Source organism: Haematobia irritans, chromosome 4 (assembly GCF_050003625.1).
Source record: "Haematobia irritans isolate KBUSLIRL chromosome 4, ASM5000362v1, whole genome shotgun sequence".
Classification (NCBI taxonomy): Eukaryota; Metazoa; Arthropoda; class Insecta; order Diptera; family Muscidae; genus Haematobia; species Haematobia irritans.
Window position 1 is genome coordinate 227416017 of NC_134400.1, and position 15478 is coordinate 227431494.

Genomic DNA, 15478 nt, shown 5'->3' on the forward strand with positions numbered 1-15478 from the left:
GTCTTTAAAATAAAGTGTTGAAAAACATGACCTATATTTGAACGATTTTTTGCTTTGTAGTCAAGATGCAAAAAGACAACAAATTTAAAGACAATTTCATTATTTTAAAGAATTTTTCTGAATTATTAAAGTCAAGTTGACCTTAGCCCAAAAAATTTTTCTTTTATGCTGTGATACCCATTTTTAAGTAAAATCACTTAATTATAAGGACAACACGACTTCATTGAAAAGTTTATCGACTTTTGGACAAGGAAAAAACTTTATATTAGAGAAATGCATCTTCTATGCTAAGCCAAATTTGCATTCGTATTTTAAAGACATGAATTCTTTGACCTCACGACAATATTTTTTTCAGTGCAGAAACAATAAAATTACAACAGTTTTGCTCCGAAATAATGAGATGATGAGTTTGGAAGTCGGCGTCTCGAATGTCTGTCTGCTGTTGTTGTCCCGACAAAATTAATTTAACCCTAATGCCTACTACGCTAATAGTCTTTTAGTCCTCCAGTTTTGAGTTTTCAATGAAATTAATGGCAAAACTATTCTCACAAAGAGATCATTTATCTTAATGGCAAAAGAAAAAAGGTTAAATTTGTTAATGTGTAACAAACGATTAATATGATTTAACCACACTGGAAAAAACGCGCACACAATGATTTTGTCTTTACAGTAATGAGTTTTTTTTTTTTGATTCCGAGCCAAAGAAGGAATACATTTAAGAGACAACATAATGTAGCGTAAAAGTCCTTCATAATTGAGTAAAGTAAAACTTAAAATTCGACATTTAAACTCGACTAAAAATGAGTCCCTAAAATAGAGATGTCTCCAATTTTCAAACTGGGTTTTATTGTCTTAATCAAGTTATAAAAAATTATCGTCTATAGTATTCAAGAATTGTTTTATATCTATTAAAGCCAAAATGGACTTCCTTTTTCTTGCAGTCTTTTAGTCCTATTTTAAAGTCGAACCGCCTAACTCTGAAGACACAATGCTTTCTGTAAACAGTTTATCGATTTTTGGATGAGCAAAAGATACTTGCATCAGCGAAAACATAAAAATAAGGTATATTGATGCTTACGACAATATTTGTTGCAGTGCATTCTTTCTCCTCCTTCTCGTTTCTTCTTCCCATGGAGTTACTCAAATTTAAATTTCTTACTAAATATTTTCGGAAGAATTTTTTTCATGGACTGAAACATATTCATTTTGAATCGATAGAAAATCCCATCCAATGAATTCTCTAGCACACCGATGTGCTATTCGTCTAAGGCAAAGTTCTTTCATGCTTTCGCCTTTGCCTATCGTACTGCCTTTGGCTATAGCCATTGGCCCTAGAGGCTTATATTTCACAAGGAACGAAGACACACAACCCCTTTAAGAAGAACGAAATTAATTCCCCAAGGAGCCGTAAGAGCTGTTAGAAACTTCTTCACTCCTCCGTCTCTTGCAGAGAACATTGGCCATGAATGTATGTACACAAGGGCTAGTAGTCACGATTGTGTGTGTGTATGTATCTGCAAACCGGTTTGCATAGGGGCCCCTATGTTACTTTTACCCATTTTTTAAAATTTTATATAGTATGGATATGAGGGGATTATTGAAACTATGCAAATAAAAACTGTGGTGTTGAATTCCCATGACATTGCAAAAATTCAAATTTCAATTTTCTGCGGAGATTTTAAGCTTTACGAATATCAACTAGCGTTTTCACAAACCTAAGGTGCCAAAATTGTGTTGTGCTTAAAAATATGTGTGTGTGGGTGTTTGCGATTCATTAAAGCACATTCAAGCATAAAGAGTTGCAAATTTAACTAGGAATGATCGAAACTCATCATCCTTAGATCTATAAGCAATAACACAATTACACGCAAAAAAATAATTCCTTCCTCCCAAACGAAATTTTAGACAAACAAAGTTCGTTTCTCATTTGCTTTTCGCTGTAAGGAAGTGTATTTGGAAGAAAAGTATATACTTTTTGTGATAAACGTTTATTCTTTTCCAGGATGTGAAAACAATTTCATAAAGACTATCTCAAAAAAAAAAACATTATTTTCTTGCTAATTGCATTGTCCCTCACATCTTTCTCACATCCACGAGGATTTTTAGTTCTTAACACCTTTTCCTGTAATACCAACAATGTAGAAGAAATTATACGATTTTATAAATTTTAAAATTTTTTTTACCTTTCGCCTGGACGGAGAATCGAACCGCGGACCATGCACATTGTAAGCCAACACACTAACCACTGAGCTATGTACCTGTTATGGTCATCAATAGATAAATATCCATATAAGTTATATTTATATAGCATAGCTTGCGGCGCCCACGAACCGAATAAACAAAGTTTATTTAACAGAAACAAACATTTAGTTTGGCACCGTGGAGCAGTGGTAGCTACGTCCGACTCTCATGCCAAGGGTCGTGGGTTCGATCCCTGCTTCGGCCAAAGTTTTTTTTTGCTTTTTTTTTTTACATATATTCCAGATATATTCGGAAGATTCCGAAAAAATGTTCAACATTACATTGTACTATATTAAATTTTGAACTGTAAAATGTGTCTTATTAAAGACCTAAAGTCAGAAAAGAACAGTGTTTGATATAAACGAAATGGACTGTGTTGTTATTTCAAAAATAACTTTTTTTATTGAAAAAATAAAAATTTTGAAACAAACGAATTTTTTTGGTGATAAAAGTTTAAAATTTTCGAAGCAATTCAAAAAACTCTAACAAAAGAAAAACGTTTTCGGTACACGTTTTCCAAACGTTTTTTTTCTTTGCGTGTAGCGAGCGAGAAAAGGGTGTAAAACGTATGCCTGTATGGCCGCGCTGAGAAAAGCCATTAAACGGGCAGCTAACATTTGTACACTGTTAGAAAACTATGTTTTTCATATGTTCCGATATAAACAAAATATGTTTCGGGCAAAATTTTAAAACACAATATATTTAAGTGCAAACATGTAATGTTCCTAAACTAACACTAAATGTTTGGGACATCTATGTTAATATGTTAGAATATATTATGTTTGGGGCATTAATGTTCCATAAAAATCATATGTGTAAATGCAAACATATATAAATTTACAAATTTCTGCTAAACATACATATGTTGTGGTATTTTTTTCAAAGCGACAGAGAGAGAGTATAGAGAAAGAAATAGAGATGGAAACCGGGAGAGTTGACGAAAGATATCAACATAACACAGCGAAAGAATCATAAGAGAACAATTTCTGTGAAACCGCTTGTATGTTGTTTCGGAAAATTTGATATGCTTAAGTCTAAATATTATTTAATTTGAATAAAGAGAATAGACATTCGGAACCAAGAGAATAGACATTTGAAAAACAAACAGCATATGTTTTCACCTTGAGAGCAGCATTTTATATATGTGGGGACATGTGTTTTGTTTATCATTTTGGCATTATGGGCACAATTTTTTTCTTGGTTCGTTAAAAGAAATCAGGGGTCTTCATAAAAATAACGAAAGGGCACTATACTCTTTTTAGAGTTGGGACAGTAATATGAAATAAGGAGGAAATATTGAAAAATTACACAGTAAAATGTATAAAAACAAAGTTTAGTTCCTCTTTATTAGTAAGTAGTCCACGAGGAGTTGACGGACACCTTCAAATATAAAAGCGGACTATAAGTTCGAGTTTTGCAGCTAAAACAATTTAAAAAGTTTATTTTCTTTAAAATGAATTATTAAAGAAAAATAAAAGGCATTTTAGAGCGATGGTGTTAAATGCTAGTAAAAAACTGTTCACGCCTAACTAAATTTATGTTTATATTATAAATCTATTTATATATGTTTATAGTCGACTCCACGTTCTTCTTTTGTTCGAGTTTTTGAATTGCTTCCAAATATTAATTTTTTTACCAAAAACAGTTTTTTTTACAAAATTGTTATTTTTGCAATAAAAAAATAATATTTTATCCAAAAATCAGTCAATTTCGTTTATATCAAGCACTGTTACTGACTATAAATCTTTAATAACCCACATTTCAAAGTTTCATTATAAAAATTTAATATAGTATAAATATAAATGTGTTAATTAAAAAAAAAAATAAATAAAAAAAGTGTTTTGTCGGAGCAGGGATTGAACCCACGATCCTTTGCATGCAAGGCAAACATACTAACCACTGCTCCACATGGCAAACAAATGTATGTTTCTGTTAAACAGTGTTCTGTTTGCATGGGCTCGTTAGCGCTGCAAACTATGCTATATAAATGTAACTTATAACGATAATTATCTACTGGTGACTATAACAGCTACGTAGCCCAGTGGATAGTGTGTTGGCTTACAAACTGTATGGTCCTCGGTTCGATTCTACGTGCAGGCGAAAGGTAAAATTTAAAAAAATTATAAAAGTGAATAATTTCTTCAACATTATTTGTATTACAGAAAAAGGTGCTAAAATATTTCGTGGAAGTAAAAATTACGAGTATGTGCAAAATTCTTCCAAGCATATAATATTTTTGGGCTCAAAATGCTTCCAACATATAATATGTTCACATAAAACAAACATATTAATGTGTCGGCAGTATCCAATAATATATGTGCTTCCTGCAAAATATGTTTGGAACATATGTTAAAGAAGCGATTTTTTTGAGGGTGTACATGTGTCAAAGCGTTTTTTGTGGGATTCTGATTCTCTTCGAGTCAACCATCCTGTAGACTCTTACTACTAAATCAGTAATTACAGAAAAGGTGCTAACTCTTACTTACTAAAATCAGAATATCCTACACTCAATAAAAGTGAACCCTCTATTTCTATAAAGCCAATTTAACTTTATTTTAGTTCATGGAATATTATGTTTCCTTTACTCTAAAAATTATTTGCGTACACGGATGAAAAAGACTGTTTTTCATATGTTTGGCTATAAACATTATATGTTTGGAACACAAATTTGTAAACACAATATTTTTGAGTGCAAGCATATAATGTTCATAAACTAGCATAACATGTTTGGGACATATATGTTAATATGTTAGAACATATTATGTTTGGGACATAAAATGTTTGTAAATATAATATGCTTGGATGCAAACATATATTAATTTAGAAATAGCCTATAAACATATATGTGTTTAGTAGCTTGGAGCGCTATTTAACTGGGAGCGATATTGAATTAAGTTGGTGGTTGTTGCTTGTTATTACAAAATTAACATTTTATTTTTCCTTGGGCAATTGATCAGCTACTTCTTTGATCCTTACAAACTGTGTGGTCCGCTGTTCGAATCCCCGTCCGGCAAAAGGTAAAATTAAAATAAAAAAAAATCATAAAATTGAATAATTTCTTCTACAATGTTTGTATTACAGAAAAAGGTGCTAAGAACTAAAAAAAATCTCGTGGAAGTGAGAAAGATGTCGGGGAATATACAATTGGGCAGAAACAAAATTTTGAGCATTCAGGTCGAAAACCTATGTTGTTAGCACCTATATTACCTGTTTATTTTCATAATTCATTATGATTGTAAATATATACATAAATAAATAAAATTTTGAGCACAATATTGTTTGGGAGAATTTTTTTTAAGCATATAATATTTTTGGGTGCAAAATGCTTCCAAACATATTATATGGTCACATAATAACATATTGTTTTTTGGAAGACAACATTATTGAATTTGGATGCAAAAATACAAAATGTTTGGAACTTAGACTACCCAAACATATATTGTTTAGACCAATATGCTTTCAAACATATTATATATTGGAAGAGATCAAACATATAAATGTTTGGGCAATACCCAAAAATGTATATGCTTGAAGCAAAATATGTTTGGGAGTATATGTTACAGAAGCGATTTTTTGTAAGAGTGTACGTTCGTTAAATTAACTAAATTACGGCAAAGTATAATACACAAATGAAGCATAAAGATTTACTAAATTCGTACTTCTCACAAAATAGTTCATTTTTTCTTTAAATTTGTAAAATGCGCCCATCTTGAACTTCGTATGGCACTAAAGGCATTCTTGATGTCAGCGTTTGTAATACTGTTTGGTTGAAATTTTCTAAACATAATCTAAATTTTCTAAAATGTTTCTTCCTGTTGGGTTCACTGTTTTTTCACTGTAGAGGCCCGATTCTAGTTTCTTCTCATTGCTTATCTTATCGTCGAGTCCGAATGGCGCTCCACACAAGTCATACACTGAAAAAAAATATTGTCGTGAGGCCAAAGATTTTATGTCCTGAAAATACGAATGCAAAATCACATTTCTCTAATATAAAGTTTTTTTCCTTGTCCAAAAGTCGATAAACCTTTCAATGAAGTCGTGTTATCCTTGTAATTAAGTGATTTGACTTAAAAATGGGTATCATAACATGAAAGAAAATTTTTGTGGGCTAAGGTAAGGCTAATAATTCAGTTAAGTACTAGATATTTCTTCACTAGATTTGGAAAGGGTGGGTGGGTTAGTTGTCGGATTGCTAGGATTCATAGGTTGTTCATGTTACGATTTTACTCCGGCAATTTTTTTTTTGGTGGATACTATGTGGGATGCTTGGCAAGGTTGACTTGGCTTTTAATAATTTCATTTGAGTCAGGTCAGGATTGCCATGCGTCTCATGTGGGGCCCCGGGAGATTGTGCGGGTGTATTTGTGGTATGAACGGTACGTTGTTCAGGCTGTCCGACTTTATCTAGGTAGCGGTTTTTTTGTTATTTATTTTATTTATATTAGTCAGCTATTACATGATTTATTTTAAAACAAAATTTTTTTATCATTTCTAATGTTTCGTTTAGTATTTTACATAATATTTATTATAGTTGTTAGTTTAATATTTCCTTTCCATTCCATATTGACGCACATTTCTTTCGATATTCACATTGATTACGGATAACTGCATCGGCGAGGTTGTCAGTGATGATTCTTTTATAAGACATTTTTGTGCCAACCAAGGATTTCTAAATATTGGATTTTTTAACGCGCAGTCGATGAAACCTTCTATTCGTTCTACCAAATTTGATGAGATTCAAAATGCTTTAAACAGTGGACACCTTAATATAGTTGGTGTGGCTGAAACTTGGCTCAAGCCATATGTTCCTTCCAGATCCGTGCAAATCCCGGGCTATAACTTTTTTAGGAATGATCGCCTAGGAATGAGAGGAGGGGGTGTCGGGCTATATGTTTCCAAGAACCTACAGGCCAAGGTTGTTTCAACTTTATCCGAGCCGAATTCTTGTGAGGCGCTGTTCTTGAAAATAGTGTCCAGCGGATATGAGTTACTTGTTGGTGTGGTGTATTTGCCCAGTGGTAATTTAGATGCCCTGGAGAATTACATTTCAGAATTTATTATACGGTTTCCTGATGTAATTATTTAAGGTGATTTTAACTGTGATATCTTAGATCGTAGAAAGTATTCCTGTCTTAAATTGATGTTAACCCGCTGCAATCTCTCTGTGCTGCATAATAACGTTCCAACGCACTATGATCTCACAAGAAATGTGCTTACAATGATTGACTATACTCTTGTCAGTAATACTTCATCTATCACCCGCAGCAGTCAATTTCACTTCCCTGCTTTGAATTCCCGACATGCATTCATCCTTCTGCAATATAGGATCCCGACCTATAGTGATAATCTTACTTATGTTTTTGGGGATTATGATTCTATTTCACTGGATGATTTGTCTCTCGCGGCATTGAATACTGACTTTTCTGCTATTTATTTTACTAATGATACTGACACACAACTCTCAATCCTGAGTAATATTTTATATGCATTGTTTAATTACTATGTCCCTTTGAGGTCAAGAGTAATTAGAAATGACAAGCCTATATGGTATGATAACAGAGACATACGTCGAGCTATTATTAATAGGGATCTCTCTCACCGGGATTTTATTGAGAATCGATCCGACGAAAGTAGATCTCGTTTCAAGATGTATAGAGCTATTGCCCGTCGAACCATTCGACGAGTTAAACGTTCGTATGGTTTTCGAATGTTTCGTTCCACGGGAGTTCTCGATTCTAAATTCTGTGATAGCGATAACTGTGATGTAGATCTAGATAATCTTAATAATTATTTTACTACGCCTCATTATGTACCTGTTAATAGCTTAGGAAATTTTATATACGAGGATGATCGCAATAACTGTCTTAGTTTTAGAAATATAGATATGGTAGAATTAGAAAGTGCAATATACAGAATTAAGTCCAACGCAGTTGGTTCTGACGAAATACCTATTAGATTTGTTATATTGATTTTTCCATTTGTATCACAGCATATTTTGCACTTGTTTAATACTATTATATTGACTAATAAATTTCCTATGGCTTGGAAACTGGCTAGAGTGGCGCCGATGAGGAAAAAGGGTACTAGTGGTAATGACTGTTCTGATTTTCGTCCCATTTCTATCCTTCCAGCTTTATCAAAGGTCTTTGAAATAATAATAAAGGACCAACTTATTGAACATCTTGATCGGTACTCATTAATTTATGACTGTCAGTCGGGCTTCAGGAGACATCATAGTACCACATCTCTTATGATTAAGCTAACGGATGACATTAGGCGGGCACTTGATAGAGGTGACCCATGTATTCTCGCGGCTCTTGATTTGAGTAAAACTTTCGATTCAGTCGACCATATTATACTACATTCGAAGCTCTACCACGAATTTAAATTTTCTTCTACAGCTTGTAAACTTTTATTGTCTTTCCTGTCTGGTCGCTCTCAATACACGCAAAGAAAAAAACGTTTGGAAAACGTGTACCGAAAACGTTTTTCTTTTGTTAGAGTTTTTTGAATTGCTTCGAAAATTTTAAACTTTTATCACCAAAAAAATTCGTTTGTTACAAAATTTTTATTTTTTTAATAAAAAAAGTTATTTTTGAAACAACAACACAGTCCATTTCGTTTATTTCAAACACTGTTCTTTTCTGACTTTAGGTCTTTAATAAGACACATTTTACAGTTCAAAATTTAATATACTACAATGTAATGTTGAAAATTTTTTCGGAATCTTCCGAACATATCTGGAATATATGTAAAAAAAAAAACAAAAAAAACTTTGGTCGAAGCAGGAATCGAACCCACGACCCTTGGCATGCAAGTCGGACGTAGCAACCACTGCTCCACGGGGCCAAACTAAATGTTTGTTTCTGTTAAATAAACTTTGTTTATTCGGTTCGTGGGCGCCGCAAGCTATGCTATATAAATATAACTTATATGGATATTTATCTATTGACCATAACAGGTACATAGCTCAGTGGTTAGTGTGTTGGCTTACAAAGTGCATGGTTCGCGGTTCGATTCTCCGTCCAGGCGAAAGGTAAAAAAAAATTTTAAAATTTATAAAATCGTATAATTTCTTCTACATTGTTGGTATTACAGGAAAAGGTGTTGAGAACTAAAAAAACCTCGTGGATGTGAGAAAGATGTCAGGGAAAATGCAATTAGCAAGAAAACAATGTTTTTTTTTTTTGAGTTTGTCTTTATGAAATTGTTTTTACATCCTGGAAAAAAATAAACGTTTATCACAAAATGTATATACTTTTCTTCCAAATACATTTCCTTACAGCGAAAAACAAATGAGAAACGAACTTTGTTTGTCTAAAATTTCGTTTGGGAGGAAACAATTATTTTATTGCGTGTATATTCGATGTGATGGTCGTGTGTCTGGTGTTAATGCAATTTCTGCCGGTGTTCCTCAGGGTTCCATTTTAGGTCCTGTGTTGTTCATGTTGTATGTCAATGATGTTCGGCTCTGTGTTCAACATGTAAATATGGGAATTTATGCAGACGATTTTCAGCTGTTGAGTACGTGTACTAGTGGAGGATTATCACGCTGCATTTCACATTTGGACGACGATATTGGGAGGATATGCGACTGGGCCCGTCGCAACCATCTCAACATTAATATTCCGAAAACTAAATGTATAGTGTTTAACTACTCACGTCGCCAAAATACTCCTCAAATTATAACTGTACAGAATCATATAGTCTCTTCGAAAGATGTCATAACTTCACTTGGTTATCAAATTGACTCCAATTTGGTTTATGCGCAGCATATTGCCCACATCTGCTCCAAACTAAATCTCATCCTAAAAAAGTTGTACAGCATAAATGTTATCTTGCCTACGCAAATAAAGTATATGTTGGCTCACTCGTTACTAATGCCTCATATATTGTACGGAGCTGAGGTATATACTGAATCCTCATTTCACAGCATTTTAAGGTATGTCTATGGTCGTAACTGCCGACGTAATTATGTGTATTTCACGCATCAGTTTCTTGGCTGTACTTTTGAGCACTTCCCAAGCATAAGATGCCTTAGTTTTTTCTTTAGCATTATAAAACATGGTGAACCCGCTTACATCCAATGTTTTAATTTTCTAAACTCTACTCGTAATACTCAAATTCTGATAGACTTTCTCACACCTTGTTTTTGAAAGATCGTTCATAATTCGTTTATCCAGATTATGGAATGCAATTCCATCCGATTATAAGAACTTTTCCGTATTTTTAATTATAACAATTAACTTTGTTTTTGTATCATCACTGATAATTACCTCCATATGCGGTGTTGGTTTTTTTGGTGTTTAGGTAAAGAAATGTGCGTGTAGTTTTTCAGCTTTTGAGAATATTGTATTCACATTAGTTTTAAGTATTATTATGATTTTTTTCCTTTGCATTTGTAATTTCTTTAGCTTGTTGTACTTTTTTTCAAATCTATCAATGTATGGTCCAAGATTAAAGATTGATTAAATAAATGTTTGAATTGAAATTGAATTGAAAATTCTTTAAAATGAACGAAATTGTCTTTAAATTTGTTGTCGTTTTCCATCTTGCCTACAAAGCAAAAAATCGTTCAAATATAGGACATGTTTTCCAACACTTTAAGATATTTTAAAGACGTTTTTTACTTGAAGCATAGCATAATTTCTACTGGAAGTCGTGTCTGAATTTGGAAAATTAAGTTGTCGTGAACTTGTTTTTAAGGGACTTTGATAGCATATGAAGAAAAAAAAATTAAAAAGCGAAATATTAAAATTTGCTTCGTAGAGTCAAGTACACAAAACCCAAATTTAAAAGAAAATTGTGTCTTAAACGTATCCTTACTTGAATTCTCCGCTTCTTTGGCTCGGAATCAATACCAAAATTGTTAAAGTAAAGACAAAATCTTTGGAACCGGACATGACTTTTTTCAGTGTAGAGAAGTTCTACATGAAACACCCACCCGTTTCATCTTCAATAACAAAATGTTGGTTCTATTTAGGAATACACACTCAAAAAAGTGAAATATCCAGGCCATACACTCAAAAAAAAGGTTTATTTGGATTCAAAGATTTTGACCTTCCCTTAAGGATAAAGACATTTTTTATGGACCTACCTGGCTTTAAATCTAGGATCAATAAATTTAAAATTGGATGGAGATCTCAATCATCGAGTTTTTATTTTCTTTTTGCGATATATTAATAAAGGTATTTATATACAAACAAATTTCAATTTCAAAATCCAAATTATGCCAGGTACTTCAAAGTAAAAACAGTTTTCTTAATGCTAAAAATACTTTAAACCAAAGATGCAAATTCTTAAAATAAGTCTTAGCCTATATTTGAAGCGTTTTTATCTTAAATTTAAAAATTCAATATGTCAGTTGAGTTAAAGACGATTTCTTTAAATTAAAAATGTTTTCTTTATTTTAATGAACATTTGTCTTACTTCAAAGATCTACAACTTCAGCCGAGAGATGCAAAATTTCAAGATTTGTGTCCTAAATTTAATGAAATTTTTTTTGAAGCAACTTATAAACTTTCTTTTAATTAAAATGTCATTGTTTTAAAGAATTTTGTCCTTAGCATTACATAAATTTTGAGTCCTAAAATTTAAGTTGCATAATCTTCCATATTAGGTCAATATTTTTTTCAGTGTACAGAGAAAAACACGAATGGAACAAAGGGAGTGTTTCATTAATTTTGTTCTTAGTCAACAAAATTTTCTTTCATGTTAAGATACCCATTTTTAAGTCAAATCACTTATTTATAAGGAAAAAGGACTTTATTGAGAAGTTTATCGACTTTGGGAAAAAAACACATTATGTATATTTAAGGACTAGGAATCTTAGGCTTCAGTACAATATTTTTTCAGTGCACATTTCATCATCCAAGCCAAAACCAAAAACAAACTTAAGTAAAATATTTGAATTCATTGAGTAATAACTTGAGAAATACTCACTCCCTTCTTCTTCTGTCGCCTATGGAGATGTAGGCTTTATCTCGATGCGGGTGTTCGTCTCTATGGCTCACAGATTACCTCCATTTTTGTGCTAAACATTATTTATGTTAATTCTCTTATACGTTTCGTAATAACAAGCACAGTATCCATTACCAACAGCACGACAAATGTCTCGGAAGACTCTCATTTAAAATAAATTAATAAAATGAGCCATTAAATTCTCCCAGTCGTGATATGAACCTCATTGTGACTTCCTCATTATTTGATTGTATTTAAATTTTGTGTAAATCACGTAAATGTTCACCAGTCAACCAGGATATTCACCCCAAATGGCATTGTGTCTAAGACATTCAGTTTTTGGGGGCCAGCAATCTCTACAATGGACAACAGAAATAGGCCAAGTCGTTACAGTTTTAACCGCCTCTGTTGGATGAAGCAAGAGCGGTGATCGGATCCGGATTTGATTGTAAACGTCTTCAGGTGATAAATGGAAATTCATCCTCATTCATGTCAGCAAATCATCAGCACAATAACTCACACACACAAATACACACTGCTCGCTACAATTGAACTAACAATACCCGTTTGTTCTGAGAAGCAGTGAGTACCTATGAATTTAAACAATAGACTACTCTCTGCATTACTTTAGTTAGGTATAGAGGCAGCCCGATTTTCAGGCTCACTTGGACTATTCAGTCCACTGTGATGAAAATTGTCCTCATCTAAAAAGTTAAAAAGTCGTCGAAAAAAGGACCCCACTTAAGAAAGAAAACACAAAATTAACTTTATTCATTTGTTTTTATTTATTTATAAACTAATTCCGTGTTTATTTGTATTTATAATGTCGTGCAAGCAAACATCACATAATTTTACACACTCTATTTTGGTTCAATTTCAACAATATGTAATCATTCCATATTTAATTCGTGCCCATCAAATGTACCAACGCAGACATCAAATTAACTGCAAATAAAAATAAATTATACCATAACATATATCAAAATGCAGAACAAAAATAGGTACATTTATTTTCAATTATACATTCCCTTTTGTGTTCACATAAGACCACGTGCCACTTCTGAATAAATAAACTTACACAAAACACAGTAATTCCGTATTCTCCGTCCACTCAAAGAAACAATCAACACACGACTGACGCCCAAAATGAAAATCGTGTGTACCTGCTCAATGTTTTTATAAAATTCTTTTCGCTGCAAAAAAATTAAAAAATTAAATGGTCCCGAAAACAATGTACATGGTCCTTATGCACGCACAGAAAAAACATGTTTGGACATGGTTGCCGCATCCATTTAATGCTTATTTAGAGTATGTAATTGTCGCGAAAACCATGTATTTTGTCTTTGTAAAAATAATTTTCGAGCGGAAAAAATATATGTTGGCAATAAGCATTTAAATGGTTCTCAAATGCCGCAAACATGTTCTATTATTTAAATGATAGAATTTGAGACCATTATATGGTCAGGAAAATCACTAACGATATTTTCCAAACGGAAATCAACCAAGGTAACAAAATTCAAAAATAGAATACAGTTCGAGAGTTAAATTAATTTCAGTTAACATACGAGCGTGAATTAAATCTTGATTATTTTCGTGAGTGTGATTTTGCAGAAATTTTATTCACGCACATTCACGAACCGATTTTATTTCTCACGCACGACATATTTATTTTAGTCCCATTCACGCACATTCACGAGAGTTGCTTTAGATTTTGTTCACGACTCGCATGATTCACGCGTATCACGAGAATTTCATGTCACGCGCAAATAATTTTTATTTATTCGTTTTTTATTTGATTTTTGGTCGACCTTTTGTTAGAATTATATAAATATTTATAAAGACCTCGAGCTTCAAGAAACATTAATATATAATAATTTTCATATTTTTTTATGATTTTTAATGCATTCTTACGCCTGTTTGAATATTTTCAAAAATTATCGATTTTTCTAAAATGGATTTGGCATTTTTGTGGCAAAATTTGAATAATTTTTACCATTTTATTTATTCTTACTCTTTTTTTAAACTATTTGAAAAAAGAAAACAAAAATTATGCATTAAAATATGAAAAAACTGAAGTAAAAAACTTCCTGTGTAGTTAATATAATTAACTTCTTTGTGAGGACATTTTTGGAAGTGCTTTTAAAGTTGTGCCTTTAAAACAAATCCCAATTTTTTGCTGGGAAAAGTGTGGAACTACTTTTAGTTGCTTTATTATATATTATTTTGATGTCTATTTTTATTCTTTTTTATGAAATAAAACAATAATTGAACCTATACACGCAAAGAAAAAAAAACGTTTGGAAAACGTGTACCGCAAACGTTTTTCTTTTGTTAGAGTTTTTTGAATTGCTTCGAAAATTTTAAACTTTTGTCACCAAAAAAATTCGTTTGTTACAAATTTTTTATTTTTTCAATAAAAAAAGTTATTTTTGAAACAACAACACAGTCCATTTCGTTTATATCAACCACTGTTCTTTTCTGACTGTAGGTCTTTAATAAGACACATTTTACAGTTCAAAATTTAATATACTACAATGTAATGTTGAACATTTTTTCGGAATCTTCCGAACATATCTTGAATATATGTAAAAAAACAACAAACAAAAAACTTTGGTCGAAGCAGGGATCGAACCCACGACCCTTGGCATGCAAGTCGGACGTAGCAACCACTGCTCCACGGTGCCAAACTAAATGTTTGTTTCTGTTAAATAAACTTTGTTTATTCGGTTCGTGGGCGCCGCAAGCTATGCTATATAAATGTATAACTTATATGGATATTTATGTATTGATGACCATAACAGGTACATAGCTCAGTGGTTAGTGTGTTGGCTTACAAAGTGCATGGTCCGCGGTTCGATTCTCCGTTGTTGGTATTACAGGAAAAGGTGTTAAGAAGTAAAAAAACATCGTGGATGTGAGAAAGATGTGGGGGAAATGCAATTAGCAAGAAAACAATGTGTTTTTTTAGTTTGTCTTTATGAAATTGTTTTTACATCCTGGAAAAGAATAAACGTTTATCACAAAAAGTATATACTTTTCTTCCAAATACACTTCCTTACAGCGAAAAGCAAATGAGAAACGAACTTTGTTTGTCTAAAATTTCGTTTGGGAGGAAAGAATTATTTTTTTGCTTGTAAGTTCAGTCTATAAATTATTAGCTAGGGGGGCTATAGCCCCCCCTAGGAAAATTGTCTAGCTACGCTAATGAGTAAATGAAAACCATATTGAAAAAATAACCATAGTACAATAGTGGAAATAGAACTAGGATAGCACTGGA

General features: G+C 32.3%; 1 protein-coding gene across 1 annotated transcript in view; it reads left to right on the forward strand.

Moving 5' to 3' along the window:
- LOC142236025 (uncharacterized) overlaps window positions 1-15478 on the forward strand; it is a 37855-nt gene that overhangs the window by 16044 nt on the left and 6333 nt on the right. Inside the window, exons 2-4 of the mRNA XM_075307275.1 lie at window positions 7353-8330; window positions 8373-8567; window positions 9673-10183. Of these exons, the coding sequence (XP_075163390.1) occupies window positions 7353-8330; window positions 8373-8567; window positions 9673-10183 (1684 nt within the window). The remainder of the gene's footprint in view (window positions 1-7352; window positions 8331-8372; window positions 8568-9672; window positions 10184-15478) is intronic.